Below are 24277 nucleotides of genomic sequence, written 5' to 3' on the forward strand. Positions count from 1 at the left end.
GATTTTCACTACGACAACACTATGTTCCCATTGTCATTTTCTCTCAGGCATTATTGCGAAAGAACCCACATCGCTGGAGGAGGAGCTTACAGAGATTCGGCGAAATGGCAGCAACCGAGAGTTGGATGGCTCCGGCTCCCCCACCACAGGCTCTGCCCCTAACTCCTCAGAGTTTGAAATGTCAGACACCTTCTACTTTTGCCGCCGTGGCATTGAAAGTATAGTAGACGATGAGGTTACCAAACGTTTCACGGCAGAGGAGCTTGAGTCGTGGAACCTGTTGACCAGAAGCAACTATAACTTTCAGCACATTAGCACCAGACTGACTGTACTGTGGGGTCTGGGAGTGATCATCCGTTATGGGTTTCTGCTGCCTCTCAGGTGAGCAAGAGAGAATGGAGGGTCTTCTGATGTGAGGTGCACATACTGTACAGGGATTCCGGTATTTGTAAAAAGGCAAACAAACCCTTATTTATGCAATAAACAGATGTGAGGACTAGAGGAGATGTTAAGAGATGCTAAAAGTCCCCAAAATTTCCATGGTACCACCATGTTTTGGACCATCAAGTTTTTTTAACATGTTCCATGGTTGTACCATCATATTCTTTGGAGTACCTTAAAGTACCACATAAATACCATGATAATTAAATTTAGTAATCTATCAGTACCACAGTATACAGTATATACTGTATACAAAAGTACCATAGTAATGCCACCAGATACCGTCACAACACCATGGTACCGCCACTGTAGTTTTTTCTGATGGACATAAAAGAAAAAGATGAGGAGGAGGAATAGAGTAGGGGAAGTACATCCTTGCTTAAGTTACATTTTACCTATCTGAACTATACTGAATTTTCGGAAGTTTAAGGGAGGGAATAGAGGATGGAAAGTACAATGAAGGTTAAGTGATATGGCCTTTGCTTGTTTCCGAGCACTCAGCAGTGTTTCCCCTAAATGCATTTTGCAGCAGCGCTGCGCCACTGCTGAATTATGTGCGCCACTGTTGGGATTTCACATGTTCATTTAATATTCTTGATGCAACATAACACTTGCCAGCCCCAGTCAGCTGTGCGCTTTGTACACTGCGAAAGAGACACTACCACACACACACACACACACACACACACACACACACACAAATACGCACACTTACCCACAGTGACGTCACCGCATAACAACACTCGCTTAATTTCAAGTGGCCTGCGAGCTCATTTCTGAAATGTAGGATAGCAGGGGATCGCAACGTTTCACTGAACAATCAGTTAGTGCTTTCCTCGTGAATATAAATGAGACTTCCCCTGTCATCTGTATGTTTTGGAGCGCATTTTGCTCGCTTCAAATGTGGAATGAACAGCGCTACACAGATCAATTATCAACACGGCTTAATCATAGCAGCACGAGGGCAGAGCAGGTGCAGTAATTCGCGGACTGGTCTCAACCGCACACAGACTATTTTAAATGTGCCTGTGAACCAGTGAGATGTGCGGCGGGGATCATGTAACCCGTTTGAATGCGGTACAGAATTGTCTGTTGCTAAACTCTTCTGTCTCTGTGATGAAACTAGTTTAAAACAAACATTCTAAATGGCACTGACAAAGAATACAGGAGAAAACATAAATTAGAAGGCTTTTCAATCCTCACACCACAACCATTACAAACATTTACCATGGATTTACTGTAACAACTCTAACTGTATTAACTATGGCATTTTTGGTTAAATGTATTTAGAATGCTGTTTAATTACAAAAATGCCATAGATCTTTATATAGAAACCATAGTTACTAATCATAACAGTGAGGAGCCATACATGGTTTTACATAGTTACCATGACCTATTACATATATCATTGTTAAAACTATGGATACTATGGAAGAACTATGGTGCATTTTCATAATTATGGACCAAGCCATCAGTTAAGCCATATAAAAATTAGGTGTTCATTTTTTCCACAGATGTTACTGTTGTTATTATCATAATTTTCATCTGCATTCCAACCTCAAAATCAATGCAGTACTGTCAAATGGGCATTTCAATGCACACAACATGTAATATTATTTGCATGGGTGCTACCAAAGCAGGTACTGGTGCCACATTTTCAATGGGACCTTTGAGAGCACAAATAAACCCTGATGTGGCCCAGGCATAATTGCAGTCCAAATTACTTGTATGCTGTATTCCAAGTGTTCTGAAGCCATAAGATGGCTTTTTGTGAGAAACAGACAGAATTTAAGTTGTCATTCACTGAAAATCTTCCAAAAGTCATCCAAACACAAACAGTGTTTCAAACCTTTTGTGTAAAACATAAAAGGCCATGTTTCACTAAAGAAAGAAAGTCAAATGGGTTAAGAACAGCATAAAGGTCTAAAAGAGGTTTTGTAAATGATGACAGACTTTTCATTTTTGGGTGAACTATTACTTTAATTGCTTATTTAAGCAGTTGAAGGCATTTACTGTACTTGAAATACATAATGGTCCAACCTTGGTTTTGACCAGACGATGTTATAATTGTACATCATTATATGTCATTATGAATGTCATTCATTCTGAGTCTTTGTCGTCCTGGAACACAAGTCTGAATTTTGCGATTTAAAATACTGGCTAATTCTGCCGCCCCTTAGGGCCATATGGAGCTTGTGTAGGATTAATGTCAGTCAGGGCAATGGCCTTAACCCACATTCCTTAATAGAAACTCCTCTCTATTCCACATGTACTTTTGAGATGTAGAAGAGCTTGATATCTGAGATCTGTTTAATCAGATGTTCCCACCGGCAATTTAATCATGGACACAAACGCAAATGTTCTGTGTTGCCATTACTTTAAAGTGCTCGGAACTTTGCAGCGACTCTACAACTGTAAAGTCTTTAATATTAAATGAAAAATTTTAATAGGAAATCAAGCATTAAAGTTGAAGTCTTTGTCGAGTTGTGGCCGAGGAGCAGTGAGTATCATTCCCATTAGGGTTGTATTGATACTAAAATTTTGGCTTTGATACGATTCATACATCAATACTAAATAAATACCTTAGGCAACAAATAAACAACCTCAAACAACTACTACTAATTTGTAACATTATTAGGGAGCAGTGTATTTGTTAATGAATTGAGGAAGAAAATGGAAAAACAATTATCTTACTTTGCTCAAATGGACACATAAATATGAATATTGACACAGATAGCCAAACTTGGCTGCATGAACTTTTGTATTTTAACAAAGCAGCCATTTTCCCTCCATCCAGCGTGCTCTGCTTTTGTTGCAAGACTGCGCGTGTAATCTGAGATGGCCTCTGTAACGCATTGGATATTATTGTAAATATAATTTATTATTAAATTCCACAGTTGATGCACTTGAATCTTAATTCTATTCTATTTTATTTTTACATCCCACACTTAAAAAAATAAATTGAGAAAAAATAAAAAAATCAAGGCAACATGATGCATAAAGATTTTTTAGATGTATTAGGACTGTCTTAAAAGGATAGTTCACCCAAAAATTAAAATTCTCTCATCATTTACTCACCCTCATGACATCCCAGATGTGTGTAATTTTAGAAGAATATCTCAGCTCTGCAGGTCCATTTACTGCAAATTAATGATGGCCAGAACTTTGAAGGTCCAAAAGGCACATAAAGGTATAATAAAGTAATCCATATGACTCCAGTGGGTAAATACATAATTGATCGGTGTGTGTGAGAAACATATCAATATTTAAGTCCTTTTTTAATATAAATTCTCCTCCCTGCCCAGTAGGTGGTGATATGCACAAAGAATCGAATCGCCAAAAACAAAAGAAGAAGAAAGTTAAAGTGAAAGTGGGGTCGTGTCTAGAAGGGATCCCTCTTTCATCAATGTCATGAGATTCTATAATTCTACAGATTATACACGTCGTTTGAAGTCACACAGCAACGATGAGCACTAGTAAAAGATTATTTTAAATTTTCTGTTTTGATAAATAGTCATTCTTGGTGATCAATTCAAGCTCTAACATAAAGATTTCACATAATAAATTTGATAACTTAATCTCTATGTGTACTACTGTCGGTCATGAGATATTGTAAGTCAGTGGAGAAGTACATCAGGCAGCGCTGGTAGTAGGAGTCCGACTGGGTGGTCTTGTGGTAACTAATTCGTCCCGTGCATAAGAGGCTTAGGGTTCTAATCCACCCATATGAAACTTTATATTTTAATTAACAAAGATTGCATCCGCTCCTCAGTGGATGAATATCTTGAGTGGGGACACATTTGTTTGCATTTTTCTATGGGATTCGACTGGAAAAAAGCGCAAGCTGCGGAACTCGCAGCAACGGGGAGCGATCGCTGCCCGATCACGATTCCTCAAGTACATCACTGCGGCACATACAGTATGTTGCTATCCTCTTAATACTGTATAATTAATGCTTATGTTGTTTAAAATTAAAAACAGTTAATGAGCATGCAGTTGTTATTTTGCTAACCATCTTGAACTGATCTTTAACTTTATATGTCGTTCTTTTGATAAACTTAGTTAACTGATGAACATAGTTACACATATTTAGACTATACATAACAGACTGCGCATGTGCGAGAAGTTGACGAAAGAGGGATCCCTTCTAGACATGACCTGAAAGTGGAGATATATAGTAAAAAAGGACTTAAATATTGATCTGTTTCTCTCCCACATCTATCATATCGCTTCTGAAGACATGGATTTAACCACTGGAGTCATATGGATTGCTTTTATACTGTCTTTATATGTTTTTGGACCTTCAAAGTTCTGGTCACCATTCACTTACATTGTATGGACCTACAGAGCACACATCTGGGATGGTATGAGGGTGAGTAAATGATGAGAGAATTTTATTTTTTTGGTGAACTATCCCATTAATAATTGTCCTCAGTAACACTGCTTTGTTTGAGTTACTAAATGCTAAATATTTCGTTCAGCCAATAAAGTCTTGTTGAGGAAACTATAGATTTCTTGCTTGGCAACTTATCAATTAGCAATACAAGAAGTTTTATTTTGTCAACATTTAATTTAGTACCAAAATTTGCTAAATGCCGGTATTGTGTAATTTTGTAGAGCTGTCAAAATATACACATTAATGCATGCAATTAATTTGAAATGTTGTGACGTGATTAACACCTTTTGGCAAGGAGGAGAGCGGGGCCGGGCCGTGATGACGCACGCCCGGCCCCTAATCAGGCTAATCAAGCCCACGAGAGGGATAAAGGCAGCCGGAGTAAAATGAAAAACTGAAACAGATGTTTTTCAGATGTTGGTGTTAAAATCTTGTGTTCTGTGTTTATTAGGTTAACATTAGCAGTCACAGGAGTGAGCCTATTGGTTGTCTTCACCACCGTGATTGGTCTTCTGCCCAATGGGAGGTAAGAAAAATAGTTTTTTTTTTTTTTTTTTTTTTTAAATGCTCTTTCCTGTCAGTAATTTGTTTTGCTGTCTGTGACTTCATGCTGTGGTGGATTTTCAGATTTTAGGGTTCATTCAGATGATACAGATTTTAATGTGTATATTTGTGTGTTTTGCAGGATGAAAAATGTTCTCAGTGAAAAAGTGCACCTGATGTGTTACCGTATCTGTGTGAGAGCGCTGACTGCTATCATCACATACCATCACAGGTGAAAAAACACACAGATGTGTGGAAGAACATGACTATGCTTTCTGTAAATCTCCTACCATCTCGAGTCTTGACACACACACAGTCACCAAGAGTCTGTCCTGTTCCTGATTGTCTGAGCAAGCATTCTGTTCCCTTATTGGTCTTGTCCTTTGTTGGGATTGTAATCCATGTTAATGCAATTGCAACAATAGTGCACCACAACACTGCTATCAGTGGAAAGGAGACAGACTGATACAACCAATGCTTTGCTGGGGAATAATAAGAGGTCACAATTGATGGGCAAATTTGGCAAGTACACCTGGGTTACACCCCTACCCTTTTACAAGAAACAGCGATCGGTATTTTTCAGCCACTTGACGACATTCGATATATATCTCGATATTCGATCATTTTGTATTTGATTTGAAATGGCTCAAAAGTGATTTTTTTTTTTTTTTTTTAAATTTAAAAGAGAGGAACCATCATTTCATCCAAACAGCCATTGTAGCCAAGAAGGTTCAATATTTTAAAGGGGTCATGCATGAGGAATCAAATTTTCCTTGATCTTTTGACATATAACAGGTCATTGTACTATAAAAACATACTGTAAGTTTCAGAACTCAAAACTTCCTCCTCACGGCAAAAGGAGCATTTGTTGAAACCAAGATGCTAAAATGACTCGTTCTCTACTTCCTCCACATTGTGATGTCACACTGTGATAGACATTTGCATCTGACCGCCTCCACAACAACACATCAAGGCCTAATTTTCTTTGCCCAGTAGCTGTGAGCAGTAAGATGGCAAGCAGAATGCAGGTCAGTCAAGAGCAGAGAGCCAATCATAACAGTTGGCTTTTACTGCCAAGACTTAAAGGAGAAGCAGTATCAACAGAGAGTCAGAGGGTCAGAATGAGGGTGGAAAATTATATATTTTTTTTTTACAAATATATGACAGATTTTTTGTGCAAAACATTTGACTAATATTATTAGTTAACCTCAAGACACATATTAAAATAACAAAAAAGGCATGTCATGACCCCTTTAAAGGCATTTAACAATAATCTGTTTAAAAAGAATGATAGCATGTTTCCCACAGTTTATTACTAAATGAACACAAGGGAGGATGACATTTTTTTATACAATGATAAATACAGTAGTAGCTTAACAAAAAGCATTATTTACCTTCATATACCCTCACTGAGCACTTTATTAGGAACACTATACACCTTATTCACAGCAGTGCCATCTTTGATTTTTGACGGGAATGACAACGAGGCTGTGAGGGATAGATGCACAGTCATTTCAATGGGTTGTACTGCAGTTTAAAGTGTTTTTGGATCAGTCCACGGACAAAACATTGAAAAAACATCTCTTCAAGAATATTTAGTAGACAGAAAACTCCAGACAACATGAGTTGTGGAAAATCAGATGTGATCTAGGAGCTTTTTACAGCTTTATACCATGCATGCCATTGAAGAGATGTAAGTCTATCCCTCACAGTTTTGTTGTCATTCCCATTAAATTCAAGGATGTGCTACCATGAAAAAGGTCTATACTAATACAAGGTAGAGCCTCGCTTTGCTCTTAAAACAGCCTCAATTCTTCGTGGCATGGATTCCACAAGATGTTGGAAACATTCTTATGAGATTCTGGTCCATGTTGACGTGATTACATCATGCAATTTCTGCAGATTTGTCAGCTGCACATTCATGCTGCGAATCTCCCGTTCTACCACATCCCAAAGGTGTTCTATTGGATTCAGATCCGGTGACTGGGAAGGCCTCTGAAGAACAGTAAGATGAGACAACTTTTGCTTTGTGACATGGTGCATTATCATGCTGGAAGTAGCCATTAGAATATAAGTAAATGGTGGCATGAAGGGATGCACATGGTCAGCAACAATACTCAAAGAGGCTGTGGCAAGCGATGTTTGATTGGTATTAATGGGCCCAAAGTGTGCCCACCATTACGCCACCACCACCACCCTGGACTGTTGACACAAGACAGGCTGGGTCCATGGATTCATTCTGTTGGTGCCACATTTTGACCCTACCATCTGTGTGCCTCAGCAGAAATAGAGATTCATCAGACCAGGCTACGTTTTTCCAGTCTTCAACTGTCCATTTTTGTTGAGACTGTTCCCACTGCAGCCTCAGCTTTCTGTTCTAGGCTGACAGAAGTGGAACCTGACATGGTCTTCTGCTGTTGTAGCCCATCCGCCTCAAGGTTTGACATATTGTGCATACTGAGATGCTATTCTGCTCACTACAATTGTACAGAGCGGTTATCTGAGTTACCGTAGCCTTTCTGTCAGCTCAAACCAGTCTGGCCATTCTCTGTTGACCTCTCTCATCAACAAGGCTTTTCTGTCCTCAGAACTGCCGTTCACTGGATGTTTTTGCCACCATTCTGAGTAAACTCTAGAAACTGTTGTGTGTGAAAATCCCAGGATATCAGCAGTTACAGAAATACTCAAACCAGCCTGTCTGGCACCAACAGTCATGCCACGGTCAAAATCACTGAGATCACATTTTTTCCCCATTCTGATGGTTGATGTGAACATTAACTGAAGCTCCTGACCTGCATCTGCATGATTTCATGCATTACACAGCTGCCACATGATTGGCTGATTAGATAATTGCATGAATAAGTAGGTGTACAGGTGTTCTAATAAATTGCTCACTGAGTGTATTTTTACTAAAACATTTTTTTGTTAATGAACAAGGTTTGAAAAACTTCTTAGTTTTTAGAACCCAGCTGAATATTCCACAACACTGAATTATTACTGTCAAATGTATTATATAATATAATACTGAATTATCAATATTATTTTGAGGATTAGATTTGTTTTATATACAAGTATTATATTTCTGTATTATTTACTTCACCTGGAGCTTTTATTTTTACACTGAAAGTGCTGAAATGTTTCTGGTGAAACGCTGTTATCTCCTTTTCTGTATACTGTGCCGCATTTGTAGATTTGTATAATAACTTGTAGCGGTTAGTAATGTTTGGAATTGCGGTAATGCTTGAACCTGCGGTACTTGAACTACTCAAAGTGCTAAAAACACATTTACACTATCACCTTCATTTAGATAAGAAATCATAAATATAGTGATGAACTGCTCTAAATATTTGTTTTGCTACAAAAAAGAAGGCTTGCCATGCAGGGAATTCTAGGAACATTTTCGAGTGATAGATCAGGTCACTGAAATGAATCATTCAAATGAACGAATCGATTTGCTGAAATTAATTAGGCAGGGAGAGATAGGCCCAGAGGACATTTTAGAAAAAGTGTGATCATTGCCTCTGATATTTATTGGAAAAAAACTAGAAAAGCTACACTATTTTGAAAATGGTTTAGCAACTGTCAGATTACTGTAAAAATGTAATTCAAGTTAGTTGTGTCACTAATTTTAGTTTGTTATCCCTCAAATGTTGTACTGTATTTGTTTGAATGTATGTGTAATTGTGTTAAATTGCAGCATGAATTAATCAATGTAAGAATTCCCTTACTTCCCCGAATCACTTTTTACAAGCTCACTGCTCACAATTCCCTCTCTGTCTTTCTCTGCAACAGTGAAAATAAACCCAAGAATGGAGGCATCTGTGTCGCCAACCACACGTCACCCATTGATGTCATTATACTGGCCAGTGACGGATACTATGCAATGGTAAGTGTGTGTGTTTAATTGTCTTCTCTGAAACTGTAGTTTGTCTGTGTGTGTGAGAAAGAGAGTTTGAGAGGGTCATTATCCATATGACATTAATGGTGTGTGTGTGTGTGTGTGTGTGTGTGTGTGTGTGTGTGTGTGTGTGTGGATCAGGTGGGTCAAATCCATGGTGGACTGTTGGGTGTGATTCAGAGGTCCATGGTGAAAGCTTGTCCACACATCTGGTTTGAACGCTCTGAAGTAAAAGATCGCCATCTAGTGGCAAAAAGGTAAAACAGCATCACTGCTCACCTAATGTTTTTGTCTTTAAATCAAAAGTGGCAGGCCTTTTTCAACTTTTTTAAAAGATTTCAATCCACATTATTTGCAAGTTATTACCACTCATAGTGTCATTAATAAGATGTATTTATTTTCAGATTGAGCGATCATGTCAAAGACAAAACAAAACTGCCCATCCTCATTTTTCCTGAAGGTCAGCTGAACTTTCATTCTCAGTAACGAATGCTTATTAAATGAAAAGTTCATAATTAATGTAATGGAGCACATAGTCATCTAATAGCTGGTTTTGAATGCTGTCTTCTTTACCTATGTTTATGTACTATGTGTCTGTGCAATTTGTTCCCAGGGACCTGCATTAATAACACATCAGTGATGATGTTTAAAAAAGGAAGCTTTGAAATTGACGCTACTGTTTATCCTGTCGCCATAAAGGTTAGAAAATCTCTGTTCCTTAATGGATAGCATCCATATTTGTATATAAGGTAAATATAATCACAGGCTGTTCCAGGATATCAGTGATATGGTCTCTATAGAGTTTTTTTTTGGTTTTTGTCCTCTAACTCCACCCTCTATTCTCAGTGCCACCCCTTTTCACCATATTAACTGAATCATCTCCAGTGTTTCCCATTAATTACCTAGACTGTGGCAGGCAGTCTAATTTGTCCCACCACAGTTTCATAATGAACCGAAAATATTTTTACACTTTTCATAATAACATAAAAGATCTCTAACGTTGTTTTGCGCCATTGCTTAGGCAAAGCATCTCTCACTCCCAGTCAGTCACGCACACATGCTCACACACACACACACACACACACGCACTGGAACCAATAGTCCTTTTTGAGACCACAGCAAATATTATTTTCACTTACCTATTTGCTCCAAGAGCAAAAGAAAAAGTTGACTATTACATTTGAATGACTTTCCAGAAGAGGAATTAAATAGAGAGCGGTGGATTAAGATGCCAGATTTACTGTCACTCTCTCAGCAGCTGTAATAGAAACCCCCTCACAGCTGTGTTAATTCAGTTTTTAAAACGAATTCCAGGGTAATATAACACAAATAATAATGTTATAAACTTGCACTCAATATTTGAAAAAATTATCACATAAAAAAGTTTTAAGCTGCTAAATAAGGCGGAAACGCGTCATCACAGTCTGTGAAAAAGGTCTGTTATCTAACGTTAATGTTATTATCAGCGGCTCTGACAACGTAACTATTTTCTGCATCTGAGGAGAAAGTTCAACACAGGTAACCACTTTTGCTTCATTTCTTTGATGGCTCACAGGGCTCGACATTAATGCTTGTCCAGGACAAATGAATTTTTGAAGGGGCAAGTGAAAGAAAATTTTACTTGCCCGACCGGACAAGCAGACTGATTAAAACGTCAATAACAAAAAAATTCTGTGTATTACGCATGGATAGGAGAAATTTTGTAACATAAAAAAATATACACTTCTGCTTTAAGACTGCACTTTTTCTAGATCATTAAGCAAATTTGTGACATTGACCATGTGGTGACGAAAAGTCTGATTTCTTTGCTTCCACTGAAACACACATGACGCTTTTTGGAACATTGAAGAAATATACTGAGTTCAATACAAATGAAGCTCAATCGACAGCATTTTCGGCATAATGTAGATTACCACAAAGAAAATTTTAACTCCTTTTCTTAAAAAAAAGCAAAAATCAGGGGTTACAGTGAGGCAGTTACAATGGAAGTGTATTGGGCCATTTGTTGGGTGGGTTTAACCCGTTAAGCTCTGAGGTATACCCAAAATTAAAGGCATATAACTTAACAAAAGAAAATAAAAAAAACAAAAACAAGGGGGGTCGTGTTTGGTATCATTATAAAGAAAACTTAAAAAAAAAAAAAATATGATATAGATTATGATGTTGAGACTCCCAGCCTAAGAAACTGCTAAAAAAAAAAAAAAAAAAAACCGAGCCAAAAATTTACTATTTTTCTTGTTTTTCTGATTTGAGATTATTCTGGTTGTAATAAGGTGGCTCCAAAAAACTGCTTTTGTTTTGTTCCCAATCATGTCAACAGTAACTGAGAACATTTTTGTGTTGATACGACTAAGCAATCAAAAATTATTGCATTACAAATGTAATTTATCCTAGTGTCCAAAAACGTCTCCAAGTATCCAAAAGCCTCTCAAAACAAATAAAACATAATAACTGTACAAAATAACTAATAACACATACACAACAATGACTGAAGGTATGCATAGTATGCAGACATGATTTTAGTAATGAGATTTCACAGAATGAGTGCCTTTTGACTCAGAGTCATCATTGTGTCATGTACATGGCGCCGTCTCCTGGTGACCATATGTGACAGTCACATATCTCTTTGCACAAATATGGATGATTTTTGCACTAACCTGAATCCAATCCATTTCATGACGCTACATCATTTCCGATGACGTCATCTGATCCAGGAAAGCTAACGTGTTTTCAGCCAGATTGCAAGATGCCACATAGCCAGATGCTGTGTGCACATTGTGCTTCTTATCAATTATCTAATTATCTATGCATTCAATTAATTTGTGTGTGGGCTCGCTTGAAGGATAATCACCCCTCTAAGTAATAGTATGTGATATTTTATGTTCTGGTTATTTTTTGTGAAGTTATAAGTGAATATAAGCAACACCTTTTCACATGAAACAGAAATGTCAAAGACATACACTTAGCTATTACTCGCTATATTTTTTGTCTGAGTAAAACAAATAGGCTGATTGTATTTTACTCTTTGAGAGCTTTCCAACAACATATGACACGTGGCTACTTGATGAGTTTGATGTTTTTATTGATTACAGTAATATGTACAGCACCGTTTTTATGGTCATTTTAGGGTTTACGCCGTTATGTTGACATGGCAGTGAAGTTGTACATTTGGATATAACTTTGCACATAAAAGGTTAATTAGGTAATTTTCCTTCATCAACCTTGTAGTGATGTGTTAGTGTGAACTGTTTGTTTTATTGTCTATGGTGTATACAGTATGACCCTCGGTTTGGAGAAGCCTTCTGGAACAGCAGTAAGTTTGGGATGGTGAATTACCTGCTCAGAATGATGAGCAGTTGGGCTATCGTGTGCAGCGTCTGGTACCTGCCTCCTATGACCCGCAAGGTAATGATCTCATGATATATGAATGCATGATTTATGAAGTGCAGTAAAATCTCTGTGGTATAATGACTTTGCCTGCATCACTTTTGCATTGAGGCATTTAATATACAAATCAAGCACAAATGTGGGTTTGGATTTCTGGTCTCAAGCTCTTCGTCCACCCTCCACAAATTAGAAAGGGACGTCTGTGTTTGCATGTGGGCATGCAAATAAACAAATAGGCCATTGCTTTTAACGCACATGCAGGCAGGCACCTGTCTCTCCAAAAAAAACAAAACAAAAAAAAAACATCCTCACCATTATGTCATTATTTGGTCATCTTCATGTTGTTCCAAGCCTGTATGACTTGATGTCTTCCATGGAACACAGAAGGAGAAAATCTGGATAATATACTGGTCGCTCTTTTCCATGCATTTGCAGTGAATGGAGACTGGAACTTTTAAGCTCCAAAAAGGATGCAAAATTATAATAAAAGTGCACTGAGAAAGTGGGAAAACACAGTTTGTCTGATTTACTAAATCATATTATTTGTGATCTACACAACAAAATTGTGTTTCTCTTCTAAAATTGTTTTCTTTCGATTAATGTACTTTTCTAAAATGTGCACTCTACTAGATTATGTGTAGTGAACACAAACACCTTGATATATATTGCTTTACTCAATGAGCAATTACTACTTAGCATTTAGCATGTTAATGTATGCTATTACTACCTAAAGTTAGCTAACTCTAGCATAACCTTACAACATAATTCAGTAATGTGACACAAACATATTATGTAAAACTGAGGAAATGAATCATGTTAGGGTCATTTAAAAATAACTTTATTCCATTATCTTGAAATTACGTGAACAAATTATGTTTCCCGACAAAGAAGTAATGAGCTAAACCAAGAGAAAAAAATATGTTGATGCAACTTTATTGATTCATGTGAAACCGATGTACATGATTAAATCATGTAAATTCAAAGCATTTTTTTCAGAGTGGTCCATACAGCTTGTGAACTGTATTCCAAGTCTTCTGAAGTCATATGATAGCTTTGCAAGAGGAACAGACAGAAATGTAAGTTATTATTCACTGAAAATGTTGACATCTGCCCCTAGCTCTCTTTTGCACAGTCATGAGAGAAGTAGTGATGTCTGTGATTGTGAACTAATTCTTTTGAATCTGATATTTTCAATGAATCAGTTGATCTGGGTCAAACCTGGTCTGAATGATTCATTCACCAATCAGACTGATTAAATTCTTGAGTTCAACTCACTGACTCAGTGATCCGTTTTCAGGGTAGCTGCTTACTAACTGTAGGAGGGCACAATTATTAGTGAATAACATCTTAAATTTCAGTTCAGTCAATGTTACTCGCACAAAGCTATCGTATGACTTCAGAAGACTTGGACAAATATGCCACAAGTTGTATGAAGCACTTTAATTATGCTTTTGCATCCTTTTAGAAGTTTGAAAGCTCCAGTCTCCATTCATTGTAATTGCATGGGAAAGAGTGACCAGTACATTCCTCAAAATTCCTCCTTTTTTTTGTTCCACGGAAGAAACAAAGTTATACAGGTTTGGAACGACTTAAAGGTAAGTAAATTAATTTTCTTTTTTTGGGGTCTCTGAAGATTCCTTTAACCCAGAATGTTGCTTTAAAGTCCTATAAACTTGGGTTGTTTTCTTTGTACAGGAAGGTGAAGATGCAGTGCAGTTTGCTAACAGAGTAAAGGCAGCCATTGCCAGGCAGGGCGGTCTGGTGGACCTGCTGTGGTAAGTCAGCTCCTCTAAGTTTATCTCTGTGTATGTAAACACATCTGCTTAGGCCAAAGTAAAGTGAAAAACACTAATGCAGCTGCAGTTTGAGAGATATGTGACAGGTGTCTCTTAAAACAGACTAATGATCTTTAATTACAAATAAATAAAAGGAAACTGTGTTTTTTGTTGTCTTTAGGGATGGCGGGTTGAAACGAGATAAAGTGAAAGACACTTTCAAAGAGGAGCAACAAAAACTCTACAGCAAAATTTTGGTTGGAACCGGTCAAGAAGACCACAGTCGTTCTCGAGGAGAAAATGATGAATTAGGTGAGGAGCAGAGGGCAAGAGATGTTTCAGAAGCCTGGATGCCATCATGACCCTGATTTATATCCTATTTAAAAAACTGTCCTTTAATTGATCCTCTTTGTCAGAGACTATGCCTGAGTTTGGTAAGTTTTAGGTCAGGTCCTGGGGTTGCACCACTGATTAGGCAAAAGTCAATGTAGCGAGTGTTTCAGTCCATAGTGACCTGGATGCTCATTGTCAAGGAGTCATTGGGATGTTTTCTCACTCCTTTTCATTTGTTACTTGGTTTATTTGTATTTTTGTTACTTTGTTTGTGGTTTTTTGTTATTTCTTTGATCTTTTCTCGTTATTTATTGTCAGCTACCTTTTAAATCAACAATAGTAATCATTCGGGCTTGATAAAAGATTAAATGTGATGGCAGTGTTGTATGCTTTTTGAGCATATAATTACAGTAGTTCTATACAGTCGAGTCCAAAAGTCTTGAATTTATTACAAAATTTTCATTATAAATTACATTATCAGCATAACAATTTGAGTGAGAGGTTGAACTGAACTTTATATGAATTTTACCATTTCTTAGTATTTGGTATGTCACCCTTTTGCCTTAATGACAGCATGCACTTTAGGTGTCATGGACGCCACAAATTATGATCCATGTTATCCAGCATAATTTGAGAATGTTCCAAAGAGCATCTTGAGTGCTTTAGTGGAAGCAAAGAAATCTGACCTTTTGTACAAAGGTTAACATGGTCAACGTCACAAATATGCTCACATTTGACCTAGAAATAATGCAGAATCTTAAATATTTCTGCTTTATTTTATGTCATAACCTTTCTTTGTTTAGAATTTTTCAAAAAACAGAATCTGTTTTGATTATTTCCAGGTTTATATAAAAAATACATTTAAAAATCCCATATTTTCAATGTGGTCTCAGACATTTGGACCCGACTGTACTGTCTCAGAGCCTTCTGCTAAAGCCGTTATGCACTTCTCTTCATGTCTCTGCCACACCGTTGCTGCATGAGTCACTTTAATTCAGTGGAATTTAACAGGAGGGGAAATCAGCATTATGTGTGTGAACAACTGGCATTTATTTTTAAGACATTAAGGTAATCGCGATCTTTCAAAATACCTCCGTATAAACAATCAAGCCACTGTAAACATTTTCGGGAAAAATGTATTCTACTTTATGATAGGTCATAGGTCAATTTCACATCCAGTCCTCTTGACATCACCATTCACATCTAAATGTCACAGTTTTTAATGAGTCTTAATGAAATGGGCCAAGTTATGGCAAATTGAAAATGCTTTAGATTTAAATTAAAACCAGACTTTGCAGTGTTTAACCTCCTGAGACCCCAGCATGACCGCTGTGTGCATTTTCTATTTCCCTTTTTGATTTGTAACTAGTAGCACCTAATGAACAAGCAAAAATAAAATAAAAATTTAATTCTAGACCAAACAGTTTTCCTAAAAATGTATGTCCAAATACGTGGACAGCGAGACTACGTTGTGAAATTTTAAATAATACCGAGCTATAGAAAGTCCGAATTGTTCATCATATTGTTTATTATGTTTCCAGGAGTGTTGATTATTCATGTTTTTGTGACGTTACAGACATTACAGCTGATTTTCTGTAAAGCTGAATGAATTCTTATTCAAAGTAATGCCCAGCATCGTCCAGTCACTGCCAACCATGTTAAAATAAAATTATACATCATAAATTCTGAATCTTTGTACTGAATACCATTGTCTGCCAAACATGTTGACTCATCTTAAGTCCATATAAAGCCTCTGAAAACAAAATTTTTCAGCTTTTGGATGAACCCATTTATTCTCAATGTGAAAATGCACAGTAAATATATAGGAATGCATTAACTAATGTTAATGAATAGAACTGTATTGTATAGTGATAACAAAATAAAATATAACAAAATGTATATTAAAATGAAGTGAAATGACCCACATATGTGTTAGAGTTGAAAGTTACTCAAAATAACAAAAATAAAATTCTACTTTTGAGGAATGCGGTGCCAGTTTCCACATATGTCGACATCATGTTTATCAGCGCACTGATGCACGAAAAATGAACAGATTTTTTAAAGCGTCATATCCAGCGAAACTAGAGACAAACATGTTTCGATGAAAAAATGTAGAGATTTCTTATCAAAGGCACTTTGTTTGGCGCAGCGTCCGTTGGAGCACTTCACGGAAATCGACGGCATATTGTTGTCACATGACTCGGTGCGTGCAGAAGTTTAACCCTTAAATTATTGTCTTGGGTCTTGTGAACAGTATTCAGTTGGTTTTTATTAATTTAAATGATGTGTTGTGTATAGCGAAGCCAAAATACTAAATTGGTTATAATAAGGTTGAAAAGGTAGTGTTTTAGCAACATAAAAACCTGTATGTCCAGTATTTTACCACTGTTTGTTCTCTTTGGATTCTGTGTGGATAGAATTGCACCACGGGCCTTTGTTGGTATTTCAGACCTACAGTAATGTGAATTCCTTTGACTGTGTTTGGTTTAAACCATGATGAACAAGACATTTTTTGTTTAGCTCAAAAGTTCAAGTGATGTGGGGCCACATTTGAAAAGCATGAAAGGGTGAGAATGCAGTTTCTGAATCTTATTAAATTTTAGGATTGTCTTGGTCTTTTCAATAACTCAGCAGATCTATAAGAGTATCATTACTCTTTAAACAAGCTCAAGGAGGCATGTACTTACAGTGGAGGAACACATAAAACGAAGAATCCAAGGAGTTCCAAGCATCTGTCTAAATTGTCTGCTTACCAAGATACAAATGAATTTGCGGCAAAATACAGTGCCTATAGAAAATCCTCCTACCCCTTTGAAATAGTCACTTTCTTTAGTCTTATAAACAAAACCCATAAAAAAGGCAACAGTTCCAAAAACTGTACATAAAAACAAAAAAACAAAAAAAAAAAACAATACAATTCACAGGGTAAAACATCATATGTGTAGTTGTAGTGCTTTCAATATAGCAAAGGGTGAATATAATTTACAAATCACTCATTTTTGTTTTTATTAGCATTTTTCATACTGTCCCAACTTTTTCGGAATTGGGGTTGTACTTCGTAGAGCAACCTTTTGCTTTAATGACAGTCATCAGTCTGTTTGGATATGTCTCTACTAGTTTTGTGCACCTGTTGGGGAATATTTGCCCATTCTTCCTTGCAGAATTGTTCAAGTTCATTCAAATTGCGGTGTCAGTGGTGATGGACTGCTCTCTTCAAGTCCATCGACAGGTTTTCTATTGGATTTAGGTCAGGGCTCTGACTTGGCTACTCAAGGACTTTGACCTTCCTATCCTTAAGCTTCTGCGCTTTTTTTTTGGCGGTGTGTTTAGGGTCATTTTCATGCTGAAAGGTGAACCACCTGCCCATCTTCAGTTGTCGAGCAGAGCGCCACAGATATTCCTCAAGAATTTGTTTGTTCATGGCAGCATCCATTTTCCCTTCAATCCTGACCAATTGCCCAGTACCTGCTGAAGTGAAACACCCCTACAGCATAATGTTGCCACCACCATGCTTCACAGTAGGTATGGTATCTTGGAGTTCAGTCCAAAAAGTTCCAATTTTGTCTCATCTGACCATAAAACCTTTTTCCACATGGCATCAAAATCCACCAAGTGTTTTTTCACAAAGTGCAAAAGAGACTTCAGTGTCACACTTTTTCAGAAGAGGCTTCTTTCTTGCCACCCTGCCATACAGGCCAGCTTTGTGTAAAGCTTAGGAGATTATTGTCACATGCACAGAACAATCAATCTCAGCCAAAAGGGCTTGTAAATCCTTCAAAGTTGCCTTTGGCCTCTTAATAGCTTCCCTGATCAATATACTTCTGGCACTGTCATCCAATTTGGAGGGATGACCCGATCTAGGCAAGGTTTTGGTGGTGTCATGATGGTGTGGCGTAGTGGACTAAAGCACATAACTGGTAATCAGAAGGTTGCCGGTTTGATCCCCACAGCCACCACCATTGTGTCCTTGAGCAAGGCACTTAACTCCAGGTTGTTCCGGGGGGATTGTCCCTGTAATAAGTGCATTGTAAGTGGCTTTGGATAAAAGTGTCTGCCAAATGCATAAATGTAAATGTACTCATAGTAAAAGCCTTTAAAATATTTTTGTACCCTTCTCTTAACCTATGCCTTTCCACAATTTAGAAAGACCTTTTGAAAGCACCTTTCCAACCATAGTGAATTCTTGAATTCATTACCATGCACTACTAGTAAAGGAACCCTCATGGAACAGAGGGACTTATTCTGAAGTAATCAAAACAACTACAGTTGATTTACAAATCACTCATTTAGCCAGGTACGTGATCTGAAAGGTGATTGGTTGCACCTGAGCAAGTTTGTAATGGTTACTCTTAGGGGGCTGATCACTTATCTAAACCAGATATTTTACTAATTAATTTTTAATGGTTGTTCAGAATTGTTTTATGTTCTTTTCATTTTGATGTTGAAGGTCATAAAAGCTGTGTAAATACAGCTGAAAAAGGTTACATTGAATTTATTTAAATTTACAGGATGTAATGTATGATGACTTTCTATAGGCAATGTACCATTGAGTTTGATTACACGCACAACCTTTGACGTCAACAACAAATATGAGAAGCGTTTTCTCCTCCCTTTTAAAATGTTATAATTCTATTTATTTTGCTTTTCTAACTGTGCATGATTATATGGTTAGTGTCATTTTATTATTTGCATTTAGCATTGATTTTTCCCTGCTGTCCCCAAACCTGTCAGAACAGACCTCCAATCCATTTTTGGGTCACGATATGCGGCACAACGGTCAAAGACATCTGTCTAAGGCATGTTTACATAGGAAAAAACAATGGAAAGGCAGCGCAGAAGGATGCAAAAATGTGCTTGATATGAACTGCAATTTACTCTTTCTTCATTACTTAGAGCAATTACTCCACATTAAATTCCAGACATGCATGTTTACATTTACTTGCATTGAATGTGTAGGAAGCTGTGTTAGTCTCAAGCATTACAGTACTCACTACCAAGAACCTGACTATGCTGCAGATAAGTTTGACCTGTAAGGAGAAAGTGTGGGAGGTGAATATTGTCACCGTCTGCTGGCTTTACCCTCTCATTAGTTGAGTGGGTGTGTTGTCGGTACAGAGGTGATCTGTTGTAATAACACTGCCAGTGATTTGACTACTGCCTTGCTCCTAAACAACAACTCGCCAGTACTTCCACTCACTGGTTGTTGAGTGAGATATTAGATGAAAATGCTCCAATGTTACAGTCATATGTGCTGCAGGATAAATGTCTTAATTGTTAATAAAAGAACTAACACAATCAGTCAGTCTCTAATTTTGAAAAGATTTCCTCTTATAAAGCGATCATACCCCTTGATTTAATACAACCCCAATTCCGAAAAAGTTGGGACAGTATGAAAAATGCTAATAAAAACAAAAATGAGTGATTTGTAAATTATATTCACCCTTTGCTATATTGAAAGCACTACAACTACACATTATATTATGTTTCACCTCTTTTTTTCAATTTTTAATTTTTTTATGTACAGTAATTTCAAATCACATGTTTGCAACACGCTACAAAAAGGTTGAGACAGTCGAGTGTTTACCACTGTGAAACATCACCATTTCTTCTAATAACACTTATTAAGCATTTAGGCACTGAAGACACAAATTTGTTAAGTTTAGAAAGTGGAATTTTCACCCATTCATCCATTACTTAGGTCTTCAGGTGCACAATTGTACGGGGTCTTCATTTCCATATAATGCACCACACATTCTCAATTGGAGTCAGGTCAGGACTGCAGGCAGGCCAATCTAGCACCTGCACTCTCTGCTCACACAGCCATGCACTTGTAATCCGGGCAGTATGTGGTTTGAAGTTGTCCTGCTGGAAAATGCAGGGAAGTCCCTGGAAAAGACGTGCTGGATGGCAGTATATGCTGCTCCAATATTTGTACATATCTGTCTGCATTCATGGTGTTCTCACAGATGTGCAAGTTACCCATGCCATGGGCACTGACACACACCTGGCCCATACAGACACTGGCTTTTGGACCTGATGCTGATAACAGCTTGGATGTCCCTTTTCCTCTTTGGCCCGGATAACACGATGGCTGTGTTTTTCAAAAACTTTTCCTTAAATGTGTACTACTTTCCATCTAAGATGAGACCGAGCCGAGAGAAGTTGGCAGAGCTTCTGGACAGTGTTGATGTAGGGCTTCTGCTTTGCACAGTAAAGTCTTATCTTGCATCTGTGGATGCAGCGGCGAGTGATAAAGGTTACTAATAAAGGTTTACTAAAGTTATCCCAAGCCCATGTTCATGATATCCATTACAAATGAATGATGTTTAAGACCGTGATGTCTGAGGGATCAGAGATCATGCGCATTCAGAAATGGTTTTCGTTTTGCCCTTTATGCACCGAGATTTGACCAGATTCCTTGACTCTTTTAACTATATTGTGCACTGTAGAGGGTGAAATGCCCAAAATCCTTCCAATTTGTCTTTGGGGAACATTGTTCTTAATGTGCTGGATTATTTGCTGAAGCATCTGTTGGCAAATTGACAAGTCTTGAACGATCCTTGCTCTTGAAGGTCTAGGCTGTTTTTGGATGCTCCTTATATACTATGACACGATTGCCTCACCTGTTTAACATCTCCAGTTTCACATCGCCTTATTTCAACTCGTCAGATTGTTATTAGTCTTAAATTTCCCATCTCAACTGTTGTGTTGCAATCATCTAATTTGAAATTACTGTACATTTTCAAAAAAAAAAAAAAAAAATGAAATTCACAAGGTAAAACATAATATAATGTGTAGTTGTAGTGCTTTCAATATAGCAAAAGGTGAATATAATTTACAAATCACTCATTTTTGTTTTTATTAGCATTTTTCATACTGTCCCAACTTTTTCGGAATTGGGGTTGTAAGTATTATTAATCATTTTCATCTACTGACACACAAATCATGGCTAGTAACAGTGATTGAATCGGCACGCACTTCACTTCTACTGGTCGACATCGATTACATTTTTTTTAATTCATTTATTGAAACATGAAAATATTAAACAAAAATGTTTTTAAATTCAAATTTCAACTTCAAACAAAACGAAAATATGATCAAAGTAAGAAAGTGGTAAAAAAAAAATAAAAAAATCATACCAAATCCAAACATTTTACTCTCCTTCCAACGGCCCCTTTTGCAGTGATATAAACATAGCAATAAAAATAATAAAAAAAATAATTGAAAAAATAAACCATGACCTGTAAATGTAACACAAATCTCATATTTTTTTGCTTCAATAAATGGCTTCAACAGCGATCGTCAAGGACAATATTTGATGTTATTTACGTCCAGAATTTGGACATGAACTTTATTACCACCTGCTGGTGAAATCTTTAAACTGCAAATGCAGGAACTGAATTTGGACTTTGTGCTGAGTTAAGACGTGTTATTGAAACATCTTAGCACAATGACTAAATTCTTAGGAAAATAGCAAATTGCACTTTGCGCCACTTCATTTACATACAACACACCCATAGTTTGCGCGCCTACACCCACAGTAGCGCAAACACTCCCACCCATGCCCATTTGAGCTTTGTGCTGGCACGAATATTGCGCTTAGAATTAGCACTCTCATGAAAACTGGATAAGACATGGTCATAGTGCAAAATAAAACCCAAGGTCTTAGGGGTTTAGATCGACATGAGGGCGAGTAAGCGATGACAGAATTCTCATTTGATGGTGAACTATCCCTATAACTCTTCACATGTGTGTCCTTTTAGTTTTTTGCTTTCCCTCAAAGAAGCATCAATGTTTTACCACTGTTGCGCTGTTATTGACCGCAATGTAAATAAATAGAAGGATAATAATACCAGAATTTAGTGATATAAGTTTATAAACTATCACAAAACCACAGGATGTACAGCAGAATGATGGCCTAGTGTCGGATCATATTCTAACTTCAGCATTTATATTAAAAGAGTAAGTAAATCACTCACTTGTTGCTGTGTGTTGTATTGAAGAGACGATGATAAAATCTGCTTCTTATTTTACAGAGATCGTGATGATGCAGTGTTTCTTGTCTCCATTTAAACCTCCATTTATATGTACCTGCATAACCGCCAATGATGCCTTTATTTACACTACCGTTCAAAAGTTTAGGGTCACTTACTCATTCTTTATTTTTATTATAATTATTATTATAATTATTTTTTTTTTTTTCACATTTTAGAATAATAGTAAAGTCATCACAACTATGGAATAATAGAAATGGAAATATGGGAATTATGTTGTGATTAAAAAAATCCAAAATAAATCAAAACTGTGTTATATTTTAGCATCTTCAATGTGGCCACCCTTTGCCTAGATTTTGCAGACATGTACTCTTGACATTTTCTCAACTTCTTGAGGTATCACCCTGGGATGCTTTTTAAACAGTATTGAAGGAGTTCCCATCTATATGCTGGGCACTTAGTGGCTGCTTTTTTTCAAAATTTCAAAAACCTTTTTCTTTCTTTTTTTTTTTTAAATAAATTTTAGTTTTATAATGAAATAAAGTAATATGGTGGCACAATTATATTTTTGTCTACAAAACTAATTTCAAACATTTAAGAATATGCCTTCAGATCAAAAGATTTTTAAAATCATGAGAAACATTTCAGGCAAGTGACACCAAACTGTTGAACAATAGTGTATTTCCAAAGGCGATGTTTCATAAGCCATACTGAATGCGAGATCTGCGTGTTTGTTTACTATACAGCGCTAAGAAAGAGAGGATGCTCTTTGACAAGAACGGAGGGTAAAATGCGTTCATTATTTATTATAAAGATGAAACAAGATTTGGTTCAAAGAAAGTTAAAGCAGCATTTGCCCAGCGGCTTTCTGCTCTATGCTGGTTGTGTAAAGTTTGTGGAGGCATGTCAGACAGCTGTTAGTGTCTGATACCAGTAGTGGTACACATTCAAGGTTGATAATTGCGGTGCCCTAGTTTCGCTAGATTACATTTCCTAGCGCCATCTAGTGCTCTGCGCATGCGTCAAGCTTGAAATCATGATCGTGCCTAGCAGTGGTGTAGTCAGGGCCATACTATGGAGATAGAATTGTTGCATATTAACATACAAATGGAAAGAGATTCACAATTAGAAAGTTGGTTCACAAATAAATTGAATGAGATCCACAAATAAATGTAAGGAGTTTCACAAAAATTAAATGAATTCAAAAATAAAAAGAATGAGATTTATAAATATATGTTAGGAGTTTCACAAAAATAAAGTGAATTCACAAATAAATAAAATGAGATTTGCAAATAAAAAAATTAATTACAAATATATTTTTTAACTCAAAAACACAACTCTGTCCAGAATTTATTTGTGGATCGCTTCCTGTACATTTGCGGATCGTTATATGCATTTGTCGATTTTGAAACAAATCTAGCATCAAGACGTGCACACAAATCTACAACGGGTGGACTCCATCCATCGTCTACTCAAGCCAATCAGAGAACCGCCACATTACTCAGACCAA

At 36.9% G+C, this 24277-nt stretch overlaps 1 protein-coding gene across 4 annotated transcripts in view; it reads left to right on the top strand.

The window, feature by feature from the left end:
- Window positions 1-24277, top strand: part of LOC127414690 (glycerol-3-phosphate acyltransferase 4-like) — a 32026-nt gene that overhangs the window by 7609 nt on the left and 140 nt on the right. For 2 of the 4 annotated variants that reach the window (XM_051652873.1, XM_051652876.1), the window contains 10 exons: window positions 48-381; window positions 5289-5363; window positions 5523-5612; window positions 9173-9266; window positions 9420-9535; window positions 9683-9738; window positions 9892-9977; window positions 12555-12683; window positions 14361-14440; window positions 14622-14752. In XM_051652873.1, coding sequence (XP_051508833.1) covers window positions 48-381; window positions 5289-5363; window positions 5523-5612; window positions 9173-9266; window positions 9420-9535; window positions 9683-9738; window positions 9892-9977; window positions 12555-12683; window positions 14361-14440; window positions 14622-14752 — 1191 coding nt within the window. The other 2 variants (XM_051652874.1, XM_051652875.1) reach the window with 2 other exon arrangements.

Source organism: Myxocyprinus asiaticus, chromosome 24 (genome assembly GCF_019703515.2).
Source record: "Myxocyprinus asiaticus isolate MX2 ecotype Aquarium Trade chromosome 24, UBuf_Myxa_2, whole genome shotgun sequence".
In the NCBI taxonomy this organism is placed as follows: Eukaryota; Metazoa; Chordata; class Actinopteri; order Cypriniformes; family Catostomidae; genus Myxocyprinus; species Myxocyprinus asiaticus.